Genomic DNA, 27,488 nt, shown 5'->3' with positions numbered 1-27,488 from the left:
GGCTTCAACTTGCGCAAACGCAATTTTTGATAAACTTCTTCTTGCGTTACCGTTCTCTTGAAAATGTCTAAGAGCGATCTCTTCAACTCCTTATATTCTTTGTAATTTGAATTTTCCATGAACTCTCGCGCAGTTCCAACCAGCAAATATCTTAAGCACATATATTTTTCTTGGTCAGTCATATTTATAGTGTAGCTTTCAAAAGAGTTTATCCATTTTTCAATATTTCGTCCATCATTCCCAGAAAATTTCGGAACCATCATAGAGAGCTCGCCATAATTGATATTTGTAGAAACCTTTTTTCCACCGTTTTCTAAAGATTCAATTTGGTTTCGAAGAGCCAACATTTCTTGCTTCAATCTCAAAACTCTAATTTCACTCTCTAGTCCATCAGCTTCACGGGATAAAACGCTTGAACGAATGAAAGGGTCTGTTACCTGTGATGGAACAGAAGGTCTAGAAAATTGTCCTCGAAGTAAGTTTGCAGGAACGGAAACTGAGGAATAATTGACGGAGGGTACGGAAGAAACAACACAAGAAGATACGAAAGGAGGTACGGAAGTTTGTGTTTGCGGAAGAACATCACAGGACACGCCAATTGCTCTATTGTTAAAAGCGACACCCAATGTATTTGTATTCATTAAATCGGAAATAACTGATGAAGTCCGGGCGGCAGAAACAGAAGCAGCAGTCCCTGAAGTACCAGGAAATTGTCTTTGAACTGTATTTACAGGAACGGAAGCAGAAGAATTATAGACGGAAGGTACGGAAGAAATTACGGAAGGAGGCACTGAAGTCTGTGTTTGCCGAAGATTTGCACAGGATACGCCAATTTCGCTGTTATTAAAAGCGACACTCAATGTATTTCTAGATATTAAATCGGTTGAAGTCCGTGCGGCAGAAAAACAAGCGGCAGTTCCAAGAACCAATTCAGTTTGATTTGTGGACTCACCATTACATTGAAATGATTGAAGCAAATTTTCAGGATCGGCAGTTGCGGAATTAATAACGGGAGTTTCATTCAAAGTATTGGATGACATTGTAGTGACAGTTACAGATGAATTCCCAGCAGAATCAGAAGAAACCACATTTCCAGAAGGCAATTCAGGCCGCTTTGATGGACCACCGTTAACTTGCAAATAATCATATAATGTTCTCAATTGTGCAATTGACGCTGTTTCTGGAAAATCCACATTTGAAGCTTTCAAAGCTGAAAGAATTCTTTCTCGAGTAGGGCGTGAATCCATATTAAAAAAAAATTTTTTTTTTTTTTTGAGTCTTCTTTTTTTTTATTTATTTTTTTTTTTTTTTTGGGAACCCCACACCTGAATTGTAAAGCTTCCGTCAACAAACTGACTCTTTTTATTATATTTTTCAAACAAACAACATTAAAGGAACAAGCTAGTCTACTTAGTTTCATCAAAAGTTTCTTATAAATACGAGTATAACAAGTTATCATATTACAATATCAAATTCGTGCTTTACTCCCAAAGACCTTTCTTTCTTCAGTATGCATGTTTTGGGGAAGGGGTGGACCTCCAGAAACTTGGCCCCACATTTGGATACCAGATTCGTATTCTACTCGCAAATACCTTTCATTTGAGTCATTTGAGTCCCATTGAGAGCGATCTCTTCATCTCCTTATATTCTTTGTAATTTGAATTTTCCATGAACTCTCGCGCAGTTCCAACCAGCAAATATCTTAAGCACATATATTTTACTTGGTCAGTCATATTTATAGTGTAGCTTTCAAAAGAGTTTATCCATTTTTCAATATTTCGTCCATCATTTCCCAGAAAATTTCGGAACCATCATAGAGAGCTCGTCATAATTGATATTTGTAGAAACCTTTTTTCCACCGTTTTCTAAAGATTCAATTTGGTTTCGAAGAGCCAACATTTCTTGCTTCAATCTCAAAACTCTAATTTCACTCTCTAGTTCATCAGCTTCACGGGATAAAACGCTTGAACGAATGAAAGGGTCTGTTACCTGTGATGGAACAGAAGGTCTAGAAAATTGTCCTCGAAGTAAGTTTGCAGGAACGGAAACTGAGGAATAATTGACGGAGGGTACGGAAGAAACAACACAAGAAGATACGAAAGGAGGTACGGAAGTTTGTGTTTGCGGAAGAACATCACAGGACACGCCAATTGCTCTATTGTTAAAAGCGACACCCAATGTATTTGTATTCATTAAATCGGAAATAACTGATGAAGTCCGGGCGGCAGAAACAGAAGCAGCAGTCCCTGAAGTACCAGGAAATTGTCTTTGAACTGTATTTACAGGAACGGAAGCAGAAGAATTATAGACGGAAGGTACGGAAGAAATTACGGAAGGAGGCACTGAAGTCTGTGTTTGCCGAAGATTTGCACAGGATACGCCAATTTCGCTGTTATTAAAAGCGACACTCAATGTATTTCTAGATATTAAATCGGTTGAAGTCCGTGCGGCAGAAAAACAAGCGGCAGTTCCAAGAACCAATTCAGTTTGATTTGTGGACTCACCATTACATTGAAATGATTGAAGCAAATTTTCAGGATCGGCAGTTGCGGAATTAATAACGGGAGTTTCATTCAAAGTATTGGATGACATTGTAGTGACAGTTACAGATGAATTCCCAGCAGAATCAGAAGAAACCACATTTCCAGAAGGCAATTCAGGCCGCTTTGATGGACCACCGTTAACTTGCAAATAATCATATAATGTTCTCAATTGTGCAATTGACGCTGTTTCTGGAAATTCCACATTTGAAGCTTTCAAAGCTGAAAGAATTCTTTCTCGAGTAGGGCGTGAATCCATATTAAAAAAAAATTTTTTTTTTTTTTGAGTCTTCTTTTTTTTTATTTATTTTTTTTTTTTTGGGAACCCCACACCTGAATTGTAAAGCTTCTGTCAACAAACTGACTCTTTTTATTATATTTTTCAAACAAACAACATTAAAGGAACAAGCTAGTCTACTTAGTTTCATCAAAAGTTTCTTATAAATACGAGTATAACAAGTTATCATATTACAATATCAAATTCGTGCTTTACTCCCAAAGACCTTTCTTTCTTGAGTATGCATGTTTTGGAAAAGGGGTGGACCCAAGAAACGTGGTCCCACATTTGGATACCAGATTCGTATTCTACTCGCAAATACCTTTCATTTGAGTCCCATATTGCCATGGTCGGTAGATATGTCCGAATTAGGGGTGTTTTGGGGGTTGAGCTGGTCCCCCTAACACTTGGTCCGACTATTGGATATCAGATACGTCTTCTTATCCTAAATACCTTTCATTTGAGTCCCATATTTTCGTAATTGGTCTAAATATATGTTTAGTAGGTTTCAGGGTGGGGCGGCCCTCCTGGGTACCCCATCCGAAATTTGGATACCAAATTTTTATTTTTAGTGTACTATATGAAAGCACAAAAATTTCACTTAAATCGCACCACCCATCTCCGAGATCTGGCGTTTCTGAAAATTAGGGTAAGGGGGAGGGTCCGCCCCCTTTCAAATATCAAAAAATGTAGTACCCTATTTTCACCATGGGATCATTATGCACACAAACATACAAACAAATCTACAAACAAACACAAATTGATTTTTATATATAAGATTATTGGTCTTATACCTTAAATCGGGAAATCGGTCTATATGGTAGCTATATTAAATTATAGGCTGGTCTAAACCGTATTATTCAGGATCTTTACACAACTTATTGTGCCAAATTTCAGCGAAATCTGATAAAAAATTCGTTTTTTATTGGCCTTATAATTTAAATTTGGAGAACGGGGTTTATATTAAGATAGAGGCCGATGTGGACCATATATGGCACTCAAGGAACTTAATACAACAGATTGTACCGAATTTCAGAGAAATAGGGTAATAAATGTTTTTTTTTTATATGCCTAAGACTCTAAACCGGGAGATCGATACAAATTTAGACGTTGTAGATCCTTAGGATACAATTAGAGGAAAATGGGGTCAAAGAGCACCTTTATATACAGAAAATTACTTAAAATCCTAACCGTTAACTTATTTAAGATTCTAAACTTATCTATTTTGGTTCCTACATTTTGCATATTTTTTGCATTAAAAATACATATACAGATATGTACTCATAAATACGTTTTCTTAATTATGCCTAAATAAAAAAATTTGGTCAAAATCGGCCCAAAACAAAAAGTGTATATATTTCCGCTCTCTAGTTATTATTACTATAACTTTCATAACTTTTGTTATGTGTTGTTATAAACATTTCCTACATTTTGCATATATTTTGCATTAAAAATGCATATTCAGATATGTACTCATAAATACGGTTTCTTTATTATGCCTAAATAAAAAAATTTGGTCCAAATCGGCCCATGAACTAAAAGTGTATATATTTCCGCTCTCTAGTTATTATTACTATATCTTTCATAACTATTGAAGTAATATGTCATGTGTTGTTATTATTTCTTATGATTTAGTAGTTTTTACAATTTTTTTTTGTTTGTTTCTCTTTCGAGACAGACTTAATGATCGCAGATTTTTTTGCAAATGGAAAAGGAAAGCCAGAGATTGCAAAACACACCAACCACTATGGGAGGCGTTTCTTCTTTGGTTAGAAGACTTTCAACATATTAGGTGTCATGGCTACAAGGGCCGTAAGTTGATATGTTGTATTTGTATCGTATTAACGACAACCCTGTCTATTAGCTGTACTTTTCCCAATGCATGTGTTCGTGTAATGACAGATTTTTGTCTGCAGCATTACACTGCTTCCGCTGTCGCTCCGTGTGCTCAGGTTTGAATTTCGGCCGGGCTCTGCCAAATTTTTTCATTTCAAGTTTTTTGCCTATTAGGGCGAAGATTATTAAATTTTCGCATTTTTTGTTTGTTTCTCTTTCAAGACGGGCTCAATGATCGGACATTTTCTTTGAAAATGGGTCGTCTCGAGAGAGAAACAAACAAAAATTGTGAAATTTATTTATGTTCGCCCTAAAGCCTAGTGCTGACTTCATTTGGATCGAAAATGCCTATTAAATTATTGCGAAATCCGGACTCTATTTCATCCAGAACACAAACAAAAGTCAAACAACAACACACAACGAAGGCAACATCATTGAAACAGAGTTCATTGATGCCCATTTTGTGAGCATTCAATTACATTGGCAATTAATTGAAGCAAGTTTTGACAGTTGTTCGACCGAAAGGCGAAGTCAGTACTAGGCTTAACAGGCAAAACACTTGAAATGAAATTAATTTTTATGTTGAAGCTTTCAAACATTCCAATAGAAGTTTTCTATTTTATTATTCAATAAAACTTAACTACAAAAATAACCACATTACCTAACTGTTTATATTTTTTTTAAGTTTTTTTCCTGTTAGGGCAAAAATCATTAAATTTTACAATCTTTGTTTGTTTCTCTTTCGAGACGAGCTCAATGATCGGAGATGCAAATGGAAAGGAAAGCCAAAGATAGCAACACACCAACCACTATGGGACGCGTTTCGTCTTTGGTTAGAAGACTTTTCAACCATATTAGGTGTGATGGCTTCAAGAGCCGTGCGTTGGTATGTTGTATTTGAATCGTATTAATAGCGAAAACGCATCTATGATACAATTACCACATTAACCAAGCTCGACAACCCTGCTTATTAGGTTATTTTATTATCATGAAACTCTTAACCAAAACCAAGATTTGATCGCGGAGAAATGGGAGGTATTCCACAGGGAGGAGAAGGAGAAAGGAACTCTCATTGCGGTGGGCATTGATCAAGTTTGGCACTGTTCTATGGGTTCTTTCATGGTGTGTCTGATATTCGTCTTCTTATTCCTGACGTAAGGATGTTTGTCAGAGATACTAGACATTGCAGGAACTTACCCTCGTTTGTAATTGATTGGACAGCGGACCGGACAATGCATTATAAAGAGAATTTTTATTTCGCCCGAACCGTTCGTATAATGTTTTTTTTTTCGTCTGATGTTTTCCAACCCACTATGACATCGAGAGATTTAAGACAAATGTCAATAAACATCCTTTTCCCTCCTCCAATTCCTAATTTCCCATTCGCCAACGCAATGCACTGCATTTAATGGGGACATCCCCTGCGTGTTGGTTGATAGAAAAAAAGTAAACGTGGCAAGTTTGACTAAGACTAAAGGCATGGCGTGCTACGTGACTAAGGCCATCTTCTTCAAGATTGGGAAGACTAGGATAGACAAAGATCCTCATATTGAGACGTCAGGCAGTGCAGTGATAGGACACTCAATAGGGCCGACGACGAGACCATCACCGGCTTTATCAATAATGGAATGACTAGGATAAGTGTAGATCCCAATATTAAAACATCAAGAAAAGAAAAACATCAAGTTACTTGCCGGCAGCACTTACGGTGCTGACATAGAAATCTTGTTTACAACGTACAAAGCAATTGGCTGGTCTGTAGTAATTATTGCGCACCAGTGTGGCCTCGTCAGCTCTATGACACGCTTTGCTTTAATTGGCTATGACAGAACATTTGTTCCCCTAGCCGAACGTAGAATAGCGTTCCAAGCGCCTCGATCTTCTGCTTCGATGTGTCTCCTTCAAAAAACATCTTTGCTGGAGCTTCTTCGTCCATTCTGACTACATGACCTAGCCAACGCAGCCGTTCAATTTGTATACGTGTAACTATCCTATCGTCGTCATAGAGGTCATACAACAGCTCGTGGTTCATATGAATCCTATATTCTCCATTAACGCAAACAGGTCCATATATATTACGAGGAATCTTTCTATCAAACACTCCAAGTACTACCTCGTCTGTTTCACAAGTACCCATACCTCAGAACCATATAACAACACGGATAGTATCAGTGTCTTGTATAGTGTGATCTTCATCTGTCCAAATGTGGCCTTGTTTCTAAACTGTTACTTAATCCAAATTAGCATCGGTTTGACAGTATTAGTCTTCGCTTTGTTTCAAAACTGGTGCCATTCCGTTCGGTTACGGCGGTGTCGAGGTAGATAAAGTTGCTGACTATCTCAAATTATTATTGTTTCCAACTTTCTCCATTTTCTTTATCTGATCGGTTGTACAGGCCGTTTTCGGAGTTGAAACCATTCCCTTGGTCTTATCTCGATTTGCTGCTAGACCCATTTTCATTCACTCTTTTTCAATCCCTCAAAGGCTGCAGCTACTAATTCCGGTTCCGACCTATGATATCGATGTCGTCGGAATAGGAGAGTAGCATGTGTTCTCTTGTGAGTGTGCCACATCTATTTACATTTGCATCGTGTATAATTTTTTCCAGTAGGATATTAAAGAGATCGCACGATAAGCTGTCTCCTTGTCTGAAACCTTGATTAGTATTGAATGGTTCAGAGAGATTCTTTCCTATTATTCACGTGCAGGGCAGTCTCCACCGACCTTCCGTTGACATAGGCAAGGACTGCCCTGCACGAGGTTGTGCATAAAATAGAAGAACATCAAGGGGGTGGTATGCATTGACCAGTACCGGGTGGACCCGGTCCTTAGAGACTGGATAGAACTATATGCTAAGAAACAGGTGGATAAATTGTGTGTCCCATGGCATAAATAAAAGGGAGATAGTGGCACAAGGCACGCCACAGGGGGCATTTTATCGCCACTCCTATGGGTGACCAACATAAATGACCTATTACGGATGCTGACTGAGCAGGGATTTGAACCCTTCTGCTACGCAGACGATGTTATAATACTTGTAAGGAGTAAGGATCCGAACGAGCTATGCAGTAGGGCCGAAAGGGTCTCTCATATGGCATATGACTGGGCTAGCCCTAGAGGTCAAAATGTTAACCCAGAGAAGAATGAAATATGCCTGTTCACGAGGAAGACGAAGGTGGGCCAATTTAACGCACCACGTTTCCTCAATAAGACGATTTCGATATCTGACAAGGTCAAATACTTAGGTGTGATCTTGGACAGGAAACTAAATTAGAAATGTCATATTCAGAAGCGTACTGAGAAGGCTCACAGATGTTGGGCACTATGTAGACGGGCCGTAGGCTCGAAATGGGGCCTGAATCCGAGAGTAGTCCACTGGCTCTACAGGAGCGCGATTAGACTACTTACTTACTCCTCAGTAGTTTTGTGGACTTCTACGGAGAAAAAGTGCAGCATAAGGACCATACAACAGGTTCAGAGACATGTTGTCTTGGCATAGGTGGAGCGATGAGGACCATGCCTACGAGGGCACTGGAGACTATTCTAGATGTCCGAACCATTGACATACAGATAAAGTGTAAGGCAGCCACTGCGTCTATGAGACTTAAGGCGATGGGAGAATGGATTGAAGATGCGAGCAGCTCATACCATCGCGGAATAATCGAGGCGACGATAGGAAACCTGAAAGGAAGGGAAGAGATTTCCGATCGGATACCTGAGATGAACCTTGAAGTCTACAGCGAGGCACTGCTGCCATCGGCACAGTCTTGGATTGACGGAACCTTAGTATTGCCATCTGGAAGATCATGTTACACGGATGGATCAAAGCTAGGAGCCAGAGTTGACCTGGGGTCTACATTGTGGACCCAGGGACTGAGATCTGTTTTAGACTGCCTGACCATAACATGATCCTGCAGGCGGAGATCCGGGCGAACACGGAATGCGTGAAGTGGTGTGGTGTTTACACGAGGACGTCGAGTGTGAACATTTTTATGGACAGTAAAATTGCCATAAGGGCAATAACAACCAAGACAGTACGGTTGTTGTTGTTGTAGCAGTTTATTGTGTACTATCTTTCGTCTGCTTGAATCTGTTGAGTGTCAAGACCCAGGAACTCCGCGACTAAGATGGGGTGCGTCCACAGGGATCTGGGTCTGAGTCGAGTGGGTCTGGCCGGGCAGTTAAACAGGTGCAAGACTGGTCACAAACAGTCTTGCATTGTATGGAGGACGGCAAAATCCGCATCGTTTGGGTGCCGGGCCATAACGGAATAAGGGGAAATGAAAGGGCAAATGCTTTCGCGTGTAACAGATACCGGCACTAAGGTGGGGACACAATACCAGACATCAACCAACTTAGGGGAGTGGTATTGAGAACAATTAAGGATATTGTAAGTAGCACGGAATTCCTAAATTAAAATTTTCTTTTTAGAGACTAATTTATAGTTTTTAAAGCGCACAACAAGCAATTACTGGCTTAGGTGTATGTCCAAAGAGGCATGGGGCGGATTAATATCTGCACCCTTTTTTCAACCCAACCTAACCGAACCTACTGAGGCACGTTTATCAGTAAGTGCCATCCTGCAGAGTCCTATTAATTTTGCGGGGAAATAAAACTCAGACATTTCTTGAAATACCTTTGAACGTATAGAACTATCGAAAGCGGCTTTGTTGTCAACAAAGAGAAGGTAGGTGTTGATTTGTCCTTCCCGGGTCTTCCAGGATTTGGCGCAGTGTGAATATCTGGTCTAGGGAGTATTTACCAGGTCTAAATACGCCTTGACTTAAGGTTTTAACCCTATACACAGTACGCTCGAGTGGAGATGGGGTGGAGACTTATTCCTCTTTAGTTGGCACATTTCATTCATTCATTTTTATTAATCAAACATCGCCCACCTGGGCTTTACATTGATAAATTGGAAATCTTTCAAGTTTTTTTAATACAAAAATCAATATTAAAATCTAATATAATACTACCACTAAAATAAATAACTAACAAATTTAATGAATGTAAAAAAACAATTGTTTTTAAAAAAAAAATTATTAACATAGTCTAACGCACAATTATCCGTTCAAACACCAAGAAAATGCAGCAAATGTGATATATTATCAGTGATGAAAACGAATTCAATTGAGTTGCTTGTTGGATTAGCATAGACTTAAAAGTTTGTTGACATATTGAGATGTTTTTAAGATTAGTAGGAAGAGCATTCCATAGCTATTTCGTCTTGTCTCCTTACATGTGTACGGGAGAGAGATTCCAATCTTCAGGTATGCGTTCTTCTAGCCAAATTGCGCAGAAAAGCTGATGCATATGCATATGTCAATGCTACTTGGACCTCATTTTGACTAGGAGGTAAACATTCTATACCATCATCAGGGTTTGTTTCTGCGGTATCCTCATGCTGTGTCAGTTACCAGATTTGCTTCTTTGTCTCTGCAGGAGGATGATTCTGTACTAATGATATCGGTATGATGTTTAATTCTTTGGGAGAATTTCCGGTCTTCATTCTGACTCCTGTACATCTTAATTCGCTCACACTCACGTCTTTCCATTTCCTTTTCCTTTCTGCGGAATAGACGTTTCTCCTCTCTCCTTTTCTCCCGATACCTCTCCTTTATCTGGCGCGTTGCTACTGATTGCAAGGTTGCTCTGTAAGCCGTATTCTTGGTTTCAGTAGCATCTCGATACTCTAGGTCGTACCATGGGTTTCTTATAATGGCGCAGTTTGCTACTGCGCCTTTATATCATCGCAACAAGTAGTGATTTCATCAAGCAATTGAATCAGTCGAGTTATATGCCGTTGCCATCTGTAGTGTTTGCAACTTTTCAATGTCCAGCTTCCGTGCAGTGTCAGATCGTACTTTCCTGGCAATGACACGCAGGGTAATATTATTCAGATCTTTCAGAGTGCCGACCTTCGAACTGCGACGGGCTGTTTCCTCAGTTCTCACGTGGACCAACCCCATCAGGAGACAAAGATCCTACTTCGCCGCCCAGAAGCCTTAAGGTAGAGCTACATGATCTAGAGCGTAAGGTCCAGAGCTGCAAGAGAAAACCTCTAAATCAAGCGGGCCTAGACAACATTCATGAAAACACGGCAGCAGATGAGGTGAATAGCTATCAGATGAATGTGGTCCTTGGAAATCTATCGCCTCCCATTGCACCTGCAGAAGTTAACGTCCTCCGGCAAATCAGAGTAGTTCTAGCTCAATTACGATCCGGCAGATGCAGTCGCCTCAAATCCTACAGAGCAAGGATTGATACCAACGTGCAGAATGTATGTCCCGATTGTCATCAGGGACCACACGACAAACGTCACCCGTCTAACCGCCCAGCCAGACCCACTCATCTCAGACCCAGATCAATCTTAGTCGCAGATTTCATGGATCTGGATACTAGTAGTCTTAAAAAATTTCTTCGAGCAACTCAATTAAATTTGTCTTTTATCACTGAATTTGCGGCTTTTGTAGTGTTTGTGGCGGATAAATATGCGTTAGACCAATTTACTAATTTTTAAAATAATTAGTTTTTACAATAAATAAAAAACTATTTTCATGTTAGCAATTCAAACACTGGATCATATATAGACATTTACTTCATTTGTCGTACTTACCTTCATGGTGGGTTCACATAAAGGAGCACACAAGCGTAGTAGTACAGAGGTCAATCCGATCATAAAAGCATCGCTAGCGTTTTGATGCAAAAAGTTTTCTAGACCAGAATTCAGGTTGTTCCACAAATGTCCACGAGCAACGTTTGCATAGAGACATTTGGCAATCCATTTTAGTGTTTTTTGTTTGGTAATATGACTTTGGACTAGTAACTGTCTTATCAGAGCGAACACGGAATTTTGATGTGTTGACATACATTGCCATAAAACGGGATCGGTACTTTTAGATTCCAAGTTAAGTTCTGTAAAGAACTCATAGGGTCCGTTCTGATTTTTTGGCAGTATCGATAACGAAAACAAATGCCCAAATAACGTGTCCATATAAGCTCCGCCTGTAATTAAGATATAATAACTAATCGGAAGGTTACATGTTTTCTTAAAGCTTACCATTGGTATTCGGATTCGGCATGGTGAAATCTATCAAGACCTCCCCCATTTGTGGAAGACGTTTGTCGCGTACAAAAAAACTCAACATCCAGAAGATATTCTTCTTTATTGTAATTAAATTAGATTGGCTTATGTGCGCTTGTATTTTCCCCAACAATGGATAAAAGTTTGCCTTTAGGGCACCTAGTGCTTCTAGTGGGTCATCTTCGCTATATATTTTTTGAACACACTCTGCCAGATAATTCATCGTTTCCGTAGAATACACATCCTCTGATTTTAGAATAATTTGCCTCCATTGTTCCCACACCGGTCGTCCTGGAAACAAGTCGGGCTGGCGCATACAGGTAGTACTATTTATTATAATTAGCGAACGTAACTTCTCACAATCATTCAATCGATGTGGCTGGGATAATCTGACGTTTTCGCATACTATATAAGCTCGAAGTAAATAAACAAGGGTGTCGACTTGAAGTGCGTCTTCCTCATGCTCTCCACCAATTAGGTATTTCGTAGTTTCAGACAACATTAAACGTTCGAACAAAGCATGGGCCACGAGTTCTTCACCTAATTCACTGCTTGTGCCAGTATCCGTAACAATTATATCCGCTATGCATAAAACAGCGTTTTTAGACGGTCTTGATTGATTTTTCTTCAATGTAAATAACAAGACTTCTTCGATTAACTTTTTGTCTATACCGGATTTTGATTCACTCAGCAGAGCAGCAAAAGGATTTTCGACATTTGCCATAGTTAGTATGATAATAAACCCGATGTCAAATACAGATCTATAATTAGTTTACAAACAATACTTCCTTGTTTATCTTTATTTTCGATTATTTAATAAAGACAGGTAATCTTGTGCGGCACAATTACTTATTAAATTTAATACTGATTTTTAAAAATCCAAGTATTTTTACTGAGAAGAGATAACGTTCTTAATATTCTCCATCGAAAGGAACTACAGAGAATTTAGGCAATTTGATTAGCCCTTTTAAGCAAATTACCAATTAATGTTTTGTGTCGGATGCAAAAAATTTCACGGCCTCAATTTCCTCGACTGTCAAAACGCTTGTCATGATTTCCTTTGCGAAACATATGTTAATGATGTAATTAGGTTTTTTCGTTTACTTTTCTAGCACAAATTCTCAGAAGTGCCAATATAGTATCCACTTACACAAGGTAAAGCCAACTGAAGAGCCCAGTGGTGGCCAGGGTGCACTTTGCATTGTACCACGAGTGGCGGGATTCTATAAATGGTTAAGATGACATGGTACAACCCTTACAAGATAGGGTCATTTGACCATAGACAACATTTTTCTGAACAACCCTGGTGGATTGTTTACAACTCGTAATATCAAATGCCGGGTAGACAACAATATGTCCCCCGAGGTTAGAAGAAGAAAGAGAGTGTCTAATGATTGAGAGTGAGAGTAATGCTTCAAGCGCACAACTAGTCGTAAGACTAATAAATGGGGAAAAGACGGATATACCAGAGGGATGCACAGTTCGTCCCCAGCCTTTAAGTAAAGGTAGAGTTTCTGACTAGGATTCAGACAGCGACTGTGTCAATGAAACAGTCATCGTAGCCGAATCGAGAGAGGTGAGCAATGGCTTTGCTAACCTCACAAGCAGACCGAGAAAGCGATCCGGTGCACGACGAAGGAAACAGAGGAGTATATACCGGCAGCGTAATCGGGCAAAAGAGAAGGATGCTGAAAGGGATAGATCTGACGTTCCAGGCACTTCTACGGAAGCTGGATAAAGAATCAGATCTCCCGAAGAGCGTAACACTGCTAAAATACTGAAGAAGAAAAAGAGCTTCCCGCTTTCAAGTACTCTGGGAAAACCCAGCCAGCCATCATGCAATAGAGACTCCAGACAGTGTCCTGTAGAGGTGGACAAAGTTGGAAAAGAAACGAAGGAAGCGCCCACGACCCCTGAGTGTTCATGGAGGACTGTGACTTCCAAAAGGCCACAGCCATCACGGAAGGGGAAGATGGTCGCTGAGAATGGTAAGGAGCTCCCCACTTACGCCACAGTGGCAAGGAAGCGGTCATCAATATCGGCTGTGCATCCGGTAGGATTCCACCAGATCATCAGTCCCAAGTGGAGGATCTGGTTAACGATCGGATTTTTGAACATGTGTGAAACTCTGTAGAGGGTCCACCCATACAAATGATGAGCTGCGAGTTTAGAGGGGACATCTTTACGCTGCGTTTTTCGTCGGCGGAATGTATTGATACCGTCAAACAGCTCGTCAGAGGTATTCACGCTCCCTGGGAGGGGCCAAAGCTCGTCCTTGTGAGAAAGATTTATATCCCCCAGCTCACAAAGGCTACGGTGCTATAGGGCACTAAATTTGCGACGGAACGCATGTTGGGATTCATGGGCAAGCAAAACCAATGTTTTGTCGCAGAGAAGTGGGAGGTCTTCCACAAGGAAGAGAAGGAGAAAGGAACTCTCTTTGTGGTTTGCATTGATCAAGTCTCTGTGTGTGTTTTTTTTTAAGATTGGGAAGACAATGATAGGTAGAAATTTTCATTCTGCGACGCCAGGCCGTGCAGTGGCAGGTGACTCAACACCGCCCAACAAACAGGGCGCCGACAACGAGACAATCATGGCATCTCTCAATATTGGAAAGACTAGGAGAAGCAATGATCCGAATACTAAAATATCAGGCAGTGCATTGGCGAGAGACCCAACACAGCCTTAAAAACAGGAACCCGACGACGGACCCATCACCGACTTAAAGATTCGGAATACTGGGATAGGTAAAGATCCTAATATTGAAACATTAGGCAGCGCAGCTACAAGAGACTCAATGCAACCCAACGAACAGGGAGCCGATGATGGTACCATCACCTACTCCCAAGAAGCCCATTTACTTAAGATTTGGAAGGCTAAGATAGGCAAAGATCCTAGTATTGAAACACCAGGCAGAACAGGGAATGGAAACCCAATAAAGCTTAACGAACAGGGACCCGAGATGGAACCATTACCGACTTTATAAAAAGTCGGAAGACTAGACTGGGCAATGAAACTAAAACGACAGGAAAGTCAATGCAGTCTAACAGTAAATGGGCATCATACTCCCAAGATGTCCATTTAATGGAGGACCAATGATTGAGGTAATCCAGATATACCCCACCGGAGCGAGACTGCTACACACGCTCTGATGGAGAAAATCAGCAAGGGCAAGATTCATATTGCCTTAATTCAGGAACAATTCGGAACAAAGTCACTGGACTAAACCATATCAACTACCAATTATTCTATGCTATCACTGGTCGTAGACCTGCGTTATTTGTCATAGAAATTTGAATTATATATTTTTCCCAGAGTTGTAAACGTCGGATGCAACAGTGGTGAGACAGGAAAACGGTGGAGCATACCTGGCATCACTTTATCTGCATTTCGACTCTCCGACACCGCCACCAACGTCGGAGCTGCAAAGGCTGGTGAGGAAAGCAAAACAGACAGGAAACGAGGTGCTAATAGGGTGCGATGCGAACTCTCATCACATTTCGTGGGGTAGCACTAACACTAATAGGCGGGGCCAAGCCCTGGCAGAGTTCTTGAATACTAACGACCTTATAACACTGAATATTAGCAACACCGCTCCCTTTGTTAATAGGATTAGGGAGGAGGAATTAGATGTGACGATATGTTCCGGAATTTTTATCGATGAGGTTCAGGATTGGAGGGTCTCCATGGAACACTCTTTCTCTGACCATCGCTACATTAGGTTTAGAATAGCACGGCCAGCGCCGAATCCGATAAGCTTCCGGAATAAGTTGAAAACTAACTGGACAAAATTCGGAAGGCTACACAGAAAAAGACTTGGGCAAGATAATTTAGATTGTTCAAGCATAGAAGACATTGACGAGAATGTCAAAAGGATTACGACTGCACTGGTGGGATCTTTCGAAGATAGTTGACCTCTTCGGGAAAGGAAATCAGCCCAAGAAAAACCCTGGATGACCGGGGAGATTCGCAATATTGGGTAAGAGGTCCGCAGACTTTTTAACAGAGCATGTCGTAAAAAAGCGGAAGTTTATTGGGATGTGTATTACACACGGCTCAAGGAATACAATAAGATTACCAGAGCGGTAAATGTGCCTCCTGGAAGCTTTTCTGCGAACAGGTCGATAGCGTTGATGACGCCACCAAGATAAAAAAGTTTCTCTCAAAAACCCATGTCCAAACTGAAACTTTAGTAGACGATATGAGAGTGAGAGCAAAGACAACGGAGGACATGTTGAGGCTTTTGATGAAAACCCATTTTTCACAGGATTCGACGGGACTCATTGGAATCTTGGAATAATGACGTTGATCGAAGGTTTATAATAACGGAATTTATGGTGAAGGAATCCTTGAAGAGCTTCAAACCTTTTAAGTCATCCGGACCTGATGGGATATTTCCGGCGTTACTACAGAAAGAGACTATCTGGCGCCTCGTCTGACCAAAATTCTCATAGCGTGTCTAGGACTTTCATATACTCCGAAAGCGTGGCAGGAGGCAAGGGTGGTGTTTATACCTAAGCCCGGCAAGGCATGTTATGCGACACCAAAGGCCTATAGACATCCTTTCTACTCAAAACCATGGAACGTATTGTGGACACCATGATAAAGAGTATGACATCCAGCGAACTGCTCAAATACAAACAGGAAGCCTATGTCAAGGGAAGGTCGATGGAGACTGCCTTGCACGAAGTTGTGCATAAAATAGAAGAATCATTCGATGCCGAAACGTACAAACTGGCGGTATGCATTGACATCGAGGTGGCTTTTAACAACGTGCGGAGCGACACACTGATCCAATCCTTAGACCTGTACCGGGTGGACCCGGTCCTTAGAGACTGGGTAAACCATATGCTAAGAAACAGGTGGATAAATTGTGTGTCCTATGGCATAAATATAAGGGAGAAAGTGGTACAGGGATCGCCACAGGGGGCATTTTATCGCCCCTCCTATGGGTGACCACCATAAATGACCTATTACGGATGCTGACTGAGGAGTCATTTGAACCCGTCTGCTGTGCAGACGATATTATAATACTTCTTAGAGGTAAGGATCCGAACGAGCTATGCAGAAGGGCCGAAAGGGTCTTGTATATAACATATGACTGGGCTAGACCCAGGGGTCTCAATGCTAACCAAGAGAAGACTGAAATATGCCTGTTTACGAGTAAGACGAAAGGAGCGAATTTAAGGCACCACGTTTCCTCAATAAAGCGATTTCGATATCTGACAATACTTCATTCAGGAGCGTACTGAGAAGGCTTACAGATGTTGGGCACTATATAGACGAGCCATAGGCTCGAAATGGGGCCTGAATCCTAGGATAGTCCACTGGCTCTACAGGAGCGTGATTAGACCAATACTTACTTACGCCTCAGTAGTTTGGTGGACTGCTATGGAGAAAAAGTGCAACATAAAGACCATACAACAGTTTCAGAGAACAAGTTATCTTGGCATAGGCGGAGCGATGAGGACCACGCCCACTAGGGCACTGGAGACTATTCTAGATACCCGACCCATTGACATACAGATTAAGTGTAAGGCAGCCACTACGGCTATGAAACGTAAGGCGATGGAAGAGTGGATTAAGGATGGGAGCAGTTCATACCATCGCGGTATAATCGAGGCGACGATAGGAAACCTGGTAGGAAGGGGAGAGGTTTCCGATCGGATACCTGAGATGAACCTTGAAGTCGAGGGCGACGCATTGCTGCCATGGGCACAGTCTTGGAATGACGGAACCCTAGTATTACCATCTGGAGGATCATGTTACACGAATGGATTAAAGCTAGAAGACAGAGTGGGCCCGGGGGTTTACATTGAGGACCCAGGGACTGAGATCTGTTTCAGACTGCCCGACCATAATATGGTCCTGCAGGCGGAGATCCGGGCGATCACGGAATGCGTGAAGTGGTGTGGTGCTAACGCGAGGAAGTCGAGTGTGAACATCTTTACCGACAGTAAAATTGCCATTAGGGCAATGACAACCAGGACGGAAGGGTCACGAACAGTCTTGCAGTGTAGAAGGAGATTGACGCCTTCTCTGAGGATGGGAAAATACGCATCGTTTTGGTGCCAGGCCATAACGGAGTAATGGGAAATGAAAGGGCGGACGATTTGGTGGTGAAGGCCAGTGGACTGCCGTCAATAAACTTGGTTAACCCGAAGCCTTTCGGGTCGACGCAGTCCGAGTTAAGGGAGTAGGCGACGAATGCGCATGCAACATTCTGGAAAAGCGAAACGGTCGGAAGGACGGCGAAAATCCTATGGGGGCTCCAAATCGTGAGAAGACGAGGCTATTACTGAAATCAAGCAAGGAGGTCAGTATAGCTATTGGTATCATAACGGGAAACATAGGACTACGAGCTCTCTTATGTAAAATCGGTGCGGTAAGTGATAGCATGTGTAGGGCATGCGGGGAAGATGATGAGACGTTGGAGCATTTCCCTAGTCATTGCCCGGCTTTCGCCTTCAACAGATACCAGTACTTAGGTGGAGACACAATATCAGACATGAACCAACTTAGGGGATTGATATTGAAAACAATTGAGGATTTTGTAAGTAGCAAGGAATTCCTAACTTAAAATTTTCTTTTTAGAGGTTACTATATTGTTTTTAGAGCGCACAACAAGCCGATTACTGGCTTAGGTGTATGTCCATAGTGGCATGGGCGGATAAATATCTGCACCCTCTTTTCAACCTAACCTAACAATTACAATTACTGCAACTCTGTTTTTATGTATGTAACTAGTTGACGCCATTTTTCGAGTTATGTTTCTTAACTATAGTACACGCACCCAACCAGTTGCCAGTGCGCTTCACGAGAAAAAACTGTACTAGGTTGTTTACGTTACACTACCTGATAATTATGTCATGGAACTATGCAACTATGCTCTTAAGAGTATTCTCATTCATAGGTAGCGCTGGTAAAATATCGATATTTAATAATTTGACTGAATAGCGATTAATATTTTCCCCATAGATACTATCGAAAAAGTTAAATTTATTGCAAATTTAAACAAAAATAAGCGATCCGACACTTAATGTATCCTTTTAGATAGTTTGGGCTTATAGGGGGCGTAATTTTCATCCGATTAGGCTTACATTTTGAACTATGAATACACTCATAACTTCCAACTGACTTTATTAATCTTGGTTTTATTTGGTCTGTGCATTGATATTGCTCCTATATTAATCGATCTCCTAAGTTGTACTTCTCATTTTCGTTTGAAATAAAGTTGATGGGACATTAGCGATAGTATCGATATTTATTATTAAAACTATTGAATGTTGCGATTATCGATAGTTTGCCAGCTCTATTTGTAGCGCAGCAAGAATAAAAATTATTCCACTTCATATATTTCTACTAAATGAAGACACTCAACTATTACAACAAAACACATTTAACCAACTGCTGCTCTATGTAATCGTCGATTACCATAACAGCAAATTTTCAATAGGTCTGTTCGCGTACTTTTCCAGTAAAAATTTGCCAGTAACAATTTGAGTGAGAATAAGAGCCATTTTAATCCCTTGAAAAAAATTTGCAAGCAAAAGTACGCGAACGACTCCAGTGAAAATTTGCAGAACAGCTGATTTTATGTGGTTGCTTAGACAAACAATTGTTTTAAATAAAAAGCGCTGGCGATATTTGTGAGGTATTTTCCTTAAATGTCAATTTATTGACCCGAGAGTGACAAGGCTAGAAGGGAAGGGAAGTGTCCGTGATCTTCGTGCCGCTGGACAGCCATCACAGTTTACCGTGCACTAAACTACAAATGTCATCCGGGGCGCCAAGTCGCGTAAGGCGCTGGTTCCACACGGAATTTCTACACTGATGCTGAAGAATCTGGATCTGCTAAGAGTTAAGTACCTTACAACCGTCCACAACCTGTCTGAACACTAGTATAGTAGCCGATTTTGTGAAGATAGGCAGTGTGATCCCGTTACTGAAACCTGGAAAGGACACGAGTAAGAGAAGTCCTACAGACCGATCTCGCTTATCTCATCAATAGCCAAGACGCATAAGGGACTACTCCTCCCAATACTCCCGTTGGACAATTTCCTTTCGCCGTGCATCATCACGCATTTCCAAGGTTTCGTAGGACTAAAACTGCTTTACATGCCATCACCGTATATAACAGTAGAAACAACGATCTCAAATCCCTAGTCGGCAGCAAATGCTTCTGGATATTGTGGCTAGACAAATTGCTGCGACCACTGATGTGAGGGTAAGGGAGCTTTCTATTTGATCATATGGCGGCTACGGACATTGTGTTACCATTGAATATATCTGTATCCGTCCACAATTGGCAGACCAATTTGCAAGAGTTTTTCCAATTCTACTGTGAGTCACTTGTTTAACTGGCCAGCCAGACGCACTCAATCCCATGGCAGCATCTTCCCTCCTGAACAAATTCAAAGGAACGGTGTTGATTTCATCGTAGCTCTCCGATGAGGATGATTCCATTAAAACACTTAAAAAGCCGATAATTACTCTTTTGTGGGTGTCTAGAAGGATACAATGTTTTAATTTTTCAAGGTTTTCGAAATAATTCCGGAAATTTTGCATTTATCTTCAAATGTAAAACAACCGAATTGACGTAAAACTACGACTATATTTGGCGAAAAATTGTGCAAGTTTGCACAAATTTTGAGTTTCCGAACACAGTTATTATAGTACTATTTTGTTGCTTATATGTGGAATATCGGATCAAATAGAACATCTTTTTAAGATTTAAGGAAAAATCACAGCTGTGTTATTAAGACTTTGACATTTATACTTACTGCAAAATCAAAAGAAAAATAAAAAAATTGCACTCAGCTGTTCGCATGACCCCAACTTAAAGCGCTATTACACGTCATGTGGATGTCTTATGACATTCCACATTTTGTATTCACATGTTATTGAAAATGTTTGTCAAAATTTACACATGATTCATCATTTTTGCTATCACACTTTCGTTTGTATCACACGACATGTACAACTCAATATGTGCAATTGGACATGTCATAAGACAACTACATACCGTGTAATAAAGCCTTTTTAAGTCCATCCTGCATGTGCCTGTATGGTAATTAATTAAGAGGTAGAGTCATTAGCACAACAACAAAAATCTACCCCCAACGAAACTACCTTAAGTGGCAAATGCCGTAAATTGAAATGTCAAAGGCTTGACTGTAAGAGCTAGAAGACTGCTATCAATAAGTTTGTCGAATGTGAAGCCTTTCAAGGCAGTCCAAGTAACGGGGCGTGGGGGACGTATTGTAGAACCCTCTTAGGCCATATATAGGAATACGATTCCTAGTATAGATCGAATTTCTTGTATAGATCAACTTTTCATGATTAAGGGCGAACAGAAAGCCGATGACTGGCTTAGATATATGTCCATACTGGCCTAAGACGGGTTAAAATCCGGACGCATTTACAAAAATCTTTAAACCAGCACCAATAGTTTGAACAAAATAATTTCTTTTCTATTTTTATCAACAATTTCTCATTGTCAAATAAGCGGAATTGCCAGATGAAACAACAAAAAAAAAAATGGAAAAACGTTTAATAGTTATTTAAATGTTGCTATGTGTTTGTGAATATGAAATTTAAAAATCAGTCTTTTAAGCAAAAAAGTGCGTAATAATTAAAAGAGATTTTAAACCCATACTACAATTTTTTTGTGAATAAGGCCATAAGAATATAACAAACGTTGTAGAAAATATAGTAAATGTAGCGTGTCACCCTATGTCTGATTGGAGTAGAGCGACATCTGGTTTTGAACAGTCACGTTTTTTATGGCAACTCGGGAATACAACCCTGCGCTACCACCATATGTTACCTCCACATACAAATGTGACCACTACAACGACACTTCAGAGAAACATATGTTTTTTGTTTTTGCTATTTTGGAAATGCAAATTTCATGATGGTTCCTCGGTGGACATGATGGCTTGGGGGAACCATGATGGTCAGTATGTGGAGGATGACAAGTTCTTTTTCGATTGGGTTTTGGCAGCAAACGGAGGTGGAGCAATCAGTAAATATAAAAAAAAAATTGAACACAAGTGAATTAACAAAAGAAACATTTTATGTGTTTATTGAGCGGTGTCACAAAATAAACAAAGTTGTTAAACTAAAGAAATAATTTAAAACAACAAATGTAAAGTTTTTGTGAACATCTTGAAGCTATAGGAAAGTTACAAATATAAGGCAAATTCTAAAAACAATATATATGTGTATATATATTTATGAAAATTTTACAATGATTTAAAAGAACTTGAAAAATAAAAGAATAAAAAAAATCAAAAGCCTTAAAGAAAGTAAAGTTGTTAAAACCTAAAAGAAAAGAAACATTTATTTAAAAAAAAAGGAAAAACACTGAAAAAAAATTAAAAAAAAAAAAATCAAATCATATAATGTAAAATTTAAAGCTAAAAACTTAAGTCCAAAAATAAAAGCGAAAGCCAAGACTCCTTCACCTCCACTGCCACATACATAAAAGACTTCAGCTGCTGCAATTGGCATACCCACAACCCCTGTCGCTACTCCACCGAGGGACCTAGACGCTGTTGCATACCCCAGTGTTCATAAGGTAGTCCAAAAAGTTTCTCCGACTATAAACAGACAGGCATACAGACGGTTGACTCTCGACGGATTTATTTTGTTAAAAAAGTTTTTTCTGTAAAAAAAAGAAAAAAAGGAAATAAGGTGGGGACAACATCGAGCTTTTTTTATTGCTTACCCTTTGGTTGGGTTCTATAGAGTAACCTAAGCATGAGCTCATAGTTAGGTTAGGTAGTGGATAGTAGAGGATATTTCCTTGCCCATCAGCCAATGTTGATCTTACGGTGCTGAGAAAGCAGCACATCAGAAAACCCCTAGAAAATAATAAAAGAAAAAACTTTTTTAGAGAAGAACTGACTGCGACATATACACTTAAACACGACAATACTTACCAAGGACTAGACGGACGGACGGACAAACGAGAACCTAAAAGGGACCCTATTGGCCGCAGAGGCTGCCACCAGGACCACAATACCCGGGGACTCCATTGGCATTTATCCGGAACAGTCGCCATTAGAACCAGGAACCTGAAAAACACAAGATTGAGAAATTAAACTTGAAAGCCTTAAATTTTGTTTGAAAATTATTTTGCTAAGTTTGATCAAAATTTTTGATTTTGCGCTAAAGTAAATGTTTCACGAAAAATTTGTTAGTTTTGATAACTTGCATTTTAATTTCTTAACTACCTTTTTTGGTCATTACAAGCTTTGTTATAAATACCAAAATTGAGAGTATCAGGGAGGTTGTGACCTCCAAATGTCCCTCCCTTTTGGCGGTGTTGGCAAAGAACCGCGCCCCATCCACTGAGCCACAGCCGGAGCTCAACCGCCAGAAGCCAGCGCCCGCCAGCATCAATTGCCACTCCAGAGAAAAGGTGGAGCGACCTCCTATGGGGGTACGTGACATAAAAGCTAATTAAATTACAATATTTTAATTAATTACTATGTATTGACAAATTAGAAAAAATTACTCAGTTAAAACAATAGCATAGGAAATCTCAATGTTTAAGTTCGTTTGCTTAAGTGTACCGTTTTTGTAACCACTACCATAGGTTGGGGTATACTAATCTAGTCATTCCGTTTGTAACACATCAGAATGTCGAGACGATTCCGAATACATATACTTTATGGGGTCGCTACAGACGGAAAGACTAGATTAGTATACCCCCATACTATGGTGTGGTTATAAAAATACTCAAAAAAGGCTTACGGCTAACGACTAACCAACTTACTTTTTATTTATTTGTTTTTTTGTTTTCGTTTTGCCGCTTACGGCGAACATTTTGATCACTTTGATCACGGATTATCAGAGATTGTTAGAATAATTTAGTTAAATTGGCTTTTTTTGTTTGCCTTTTTTAGTTTCCCGAACCTTTGCCTATCATCACATCCTACAATCATCCTTTTCCCACCATTGCATTTTTGTTTGGAAATCTAGGTAGGACAGTGCAGTGTTTTGTTTGATAAAAAGAGTGATAATTGCGAAAAGTCGGTAATTTTTGCAACAACCATTCGTAGTTTAAACGGTTGTTTTACTACGCGCCGCTTTTGTATTAATTATTATTATTCGTGGGTTTGGTGTGTTTTGTTGTGAAGGTGAAGTTCTGTAAATGTCCTAGAAATCTGATCTGAAATCATAAAGTAATGACAATTTTTTCTTAGTTGTTTTATAAAATATAAATTAAAAAAAAAATATTTTAAATCAATATAATACAAGTTTTATCAGCTACTTAATCCAATAAAATAAAATATTTTTTAATAAATTCAAAAAATATCATATCAATTTTATGAAATTGGTAAAAATGTTATTTGGAAGAAGAGCCAACATCCAAATAAATTGTTTTATTGAGTTAATAACTGCTTGTTATTGTTAATTGTTAATCAATAATACAAATTCGTTTATAGGTCCGATTTCACCGAATTTTTTAATTGATGTTACGTGCACGGTTCCATGTTCTTGATTGATATTTGCCCGGTGTCGGTATACTAGCGTTCAGCACGGCAATCGCTCGACGGATGGGAGTAGGTTCTTGCCAACACTTAACATTTAAGACAAAGAAACACAAACCGGAAACAAAATCACGAACTTACGCACACTGGCGATGTCAAACACATACACTCATCACAAAGTAAGCTTGGCAGCTGTTTCGTCTAGCATTAGCCCTCCCAAAAGGAACCCCTGGGCTCCCATACCTTGATGCCTCGTATACATGATGGACATTCGAACTCCGCTGAATTCACGTTCACTTAACACATATCATTCTCTTTTAAAAACATTAAAAAACCGCCCTCTTTATTGTCATCGCCTGGTCGCCTTTGTCCGCTGGAATAAGGTTGTCGACTTGCTTCGGAGGGCTGCAGCTGATGTCCGTCCGCGTATAAGAAACCGTCCGAAGTTTGTTCCGTCCTTCCGTGTGTTTTATATGAATATATTCAACCCTTTTTCTATTTTCTTTCAATTACGTTCTTTTTTCAGGTTAAACAAGATGTTAATATCCGCACAGTGGGCTACAACTCCCTGATCAACGTTTTGAGGATCTACCCGGACTAGAGCTCTGATCGTAGCGCCTGCGGTTTCTCTAGAATGGAAACCACTACATTTAAGTTGGGACAGATAACCCATCTTGTCGCCCCAGATAAAAGATTATGTTAAAATATAGCTTGCCAAAAATATATGTATGTGTTAATATTTGGAGTGGCGATGGTGGCTGGACTGTATTGTAGTTTTTCTAATTTTGTTTGTAACAGCTGGAAAGCCGCACACCACAAACCCAACCTATCAAAGGATGGGAGGGAAAAAGTGTGATTTCTCTCTGTGTATTCACAGGAAAATCCGGTTGTTTATGCATGTACACCCTAAAAGATTGTCTGAACTGACATCCCTACTCCGGCAAATCAAGCTGTCGCACAACTAGTGGAACCGCTTGTCCAATTTGGTGGACTAATCTTCAACCTGCTCAATTTCTTTAAACCAACTTATCTCACATACATTGCCACCTACGACATCCGACTTACTACAAAAGATGTTCAGGGGAGCGCTATATGTCACCAAATTCAGTAAACCTCATGAAATCATTTCTCTCTTAAACGCATGACATACGCGCTCGCAACTAGGGCTGGGCCTGTCGGTATTACTTCTTGGTGAATGAAATAGTAAGCTAATGATAAAAGGAAGAAGAATGAATGAAAAATTTGGAAATCGCAACCGGGATGGCCCCGCGCGCTCAAGAAAATTGAAAAAGTATGTATTTATCCATAACAACAGAAGAAAAACCAAAACTGTGACTAAGATAAATTTCAACAAAAAAAATCGTGCGAAATAACAGATAACTAAAGTGTGAATGTGAATTTAAAGCAAAATAATATCGAAAACTAAATGAAACTATAGTGCCGGTGTGTGAGTGAATGTGTGAAACAAAACAAAAAATCAATGAAATCAACATATCATGCATAGAGAAAGAATAGCAAAAGGAATAACTGTAATTAACAAAAATAAATAAATAAAGCCCCATTCAGGATTCACTGAATAAGGTTAAGCCAAGCGATCAGCCGATATACTTTTTTTTTAATATTTGGCAGTACTTGGCATTGAGGATGTCAACTTGTTCTCTTTTTACATTCATTCTTTGTTTACGTTTTCTCTTATATGATGACATTTTCAATCGTCAGATTTGACATCCTTAATGATGTTTATGGGGCCTATCCACTTTGTGGTTTGCATGTGACCTAACCTTCTATTAGTGAATCCTGAGCCCCATTGAAAATGATAAAAATATCTGTGCCAACCTAAAAAAAGTGCCCAGTAGCCACCAGTGGTTAAAAGCCTCCTGGCCCATCCTAACACGGCTAGTTAGTGAAAGTCCAGGAAAAAGGTAAAAACTTGGGGATAAAATTTATGTATAGTTCACCAAAGCCCCAAAAAGGTACAATACCAGGAAAGTGGCGTGGTCCCCGAAAAATTGGCGTAAGTCCAATACACCTATAAGTGTATATACACACATGCACCCACCAATATATCCATAGTGCTAGTTCTGGTGCGTAAATAGAGTGTAAACATAAAGCCCTATTCTGAATAACAATTCCCTGGGAGTTTTTCCCCTACTCCCTTTTCCCCCATTCTGAATAACAATTTCCTGGAAGTTTTTTCCCTGCTACCTTTTCCCTTATTCTAAACAAACTTCGAAAAAAGGAAATATCTCCCAGGGGAAAAAGTAGCCATTCTGAATCGAAATAAAAGGGAGAATGAGAAGATAAAATTTGGGGAAAATTTCCCCAAACACATGAAAGGGAGTTAGTAAAAAAATTATGAATTCAATTGTTTTTATAAAAAATGATACGACGTCCTACTATTTACGAACAGTTTATTATGTAAATTGCTAATTTTTGCAACTTTTGCCCATGAACATTCCACTAAGGAACAGGGGCAAACTTCTCACATATCAATGAGTGCAGTCCGATTCGAGTTTAAGCTCAATGATAAGAGGCCTCCTTTTTATAACAGAGTCCGAATGGCGTGCCGCTGTCCAACAAATTGCTCCTGGAACCAAGAGGAAAGGGCGGCAGATCTCGACCAAAAAGGAAGGTATGATCATGTCTATTACGACAAACCGTTCAGAATTAATACCCTCTCACGATTTCATCAGATTTTACTCAGGATTAGATTGGACTACATACCCAAAGCCACCGGGATGGTCAGGAACTAGGTGAGTCAGATTTCTCCTTCTTCTCCCATTGAACTCTTGCCTCGCACCATAATGTGATTTGATCCGGGTGATTAGAGGAACTCCTCAGCCAGAGGCCCTCTCAAAAACCGCGTCATCTCGTGCAAAAAGAAAATGCTCGCTCGTATGCCCTTGGTTTCGTTTCGCATGCTAATGAGAAATATTTGTGAAATGAGGTGACCCGCACCATTTCACTAAAAATTTTATGGTGAAAGCAATGCGAATTCCTCCTTATACTGAAAATACACCTTAAAATCACAAAACAACCGTTAAATTACCACTTTTGGGTTTTTTTTTTATTGTGTCATTAGTTTTTGGGTTAAAAATCACTTCAGTGTGCGCTAAATTGAGATTAAAAAAAATACCAAAATAGAAATGAAATAATAAAGAGAAATCTCTGAAATAAATTCTAATTAAAAAAAAACTTCTACAAATTGGTCTCAACAAATCGCAGGCATTCGAAATTTTCAAACAAA

At 39.8% G+C, this 27,488-nt stretch overlaps 1 protein-coding gene across 2 annotated transcripts in view; it reads right to left on the bottom strand.

Moving 5' to 3' along the window:
- The window catches only part of LOC106094909 (ubiquitin conjugation factor E4 A), a 29,005-nt gene extending 16,189 nt beyond the window's left edge, over positions 1 to 12,816 (bottom strand). The window contains exons 1-3 of one of the 2 annotated variants that reach the window (XM_059364593.1): positions 12,588 to 12,816; positions 11,715 to 12,499; positions 11,271 to 11,659 (exon numbers count right to left, since the gene is read on the bottom strand). In XM_059364593.1, coding sequence (XP_059220576.1) covers positions 11,271 to 11,659; positions 11,715 to 12,462 — 1,137 coding nt within the window. In that variant the 5' untranslated portion in view covers positions 12,463 to 12,499; positions 12,588 to 12,816. The remainder of the gene's footprint in view (positions 1 to 11,270; positions 11,660 to 11,714; positions 12,500 to 12,587) is intronic. The other variant, XM_059364594.1, reaches the window with a different exon arrangement.
- Positions 12,817 to 27,488: the final 14,672 nt, after the last annotated feature.

Source organism: Stomoxys calcitrans, chromosome 3, assembly GCF_963082655.1.
Source record: "Stomoxys calcitrans chromosome 3, idStoCalc2.1, whole genome shotgun sequence".
Classification (NCBI taxonomy): Eukaryota; Metazoa; Arthropoda; class Insecta; order Diptera; family Muscidae; genus Stomoxys; species Stomoxys calcitrans.
Note: the sequence above shows the minus strand (reverse complement) of the source record. Positions and strands in the feature narration are given on the sequence as shown.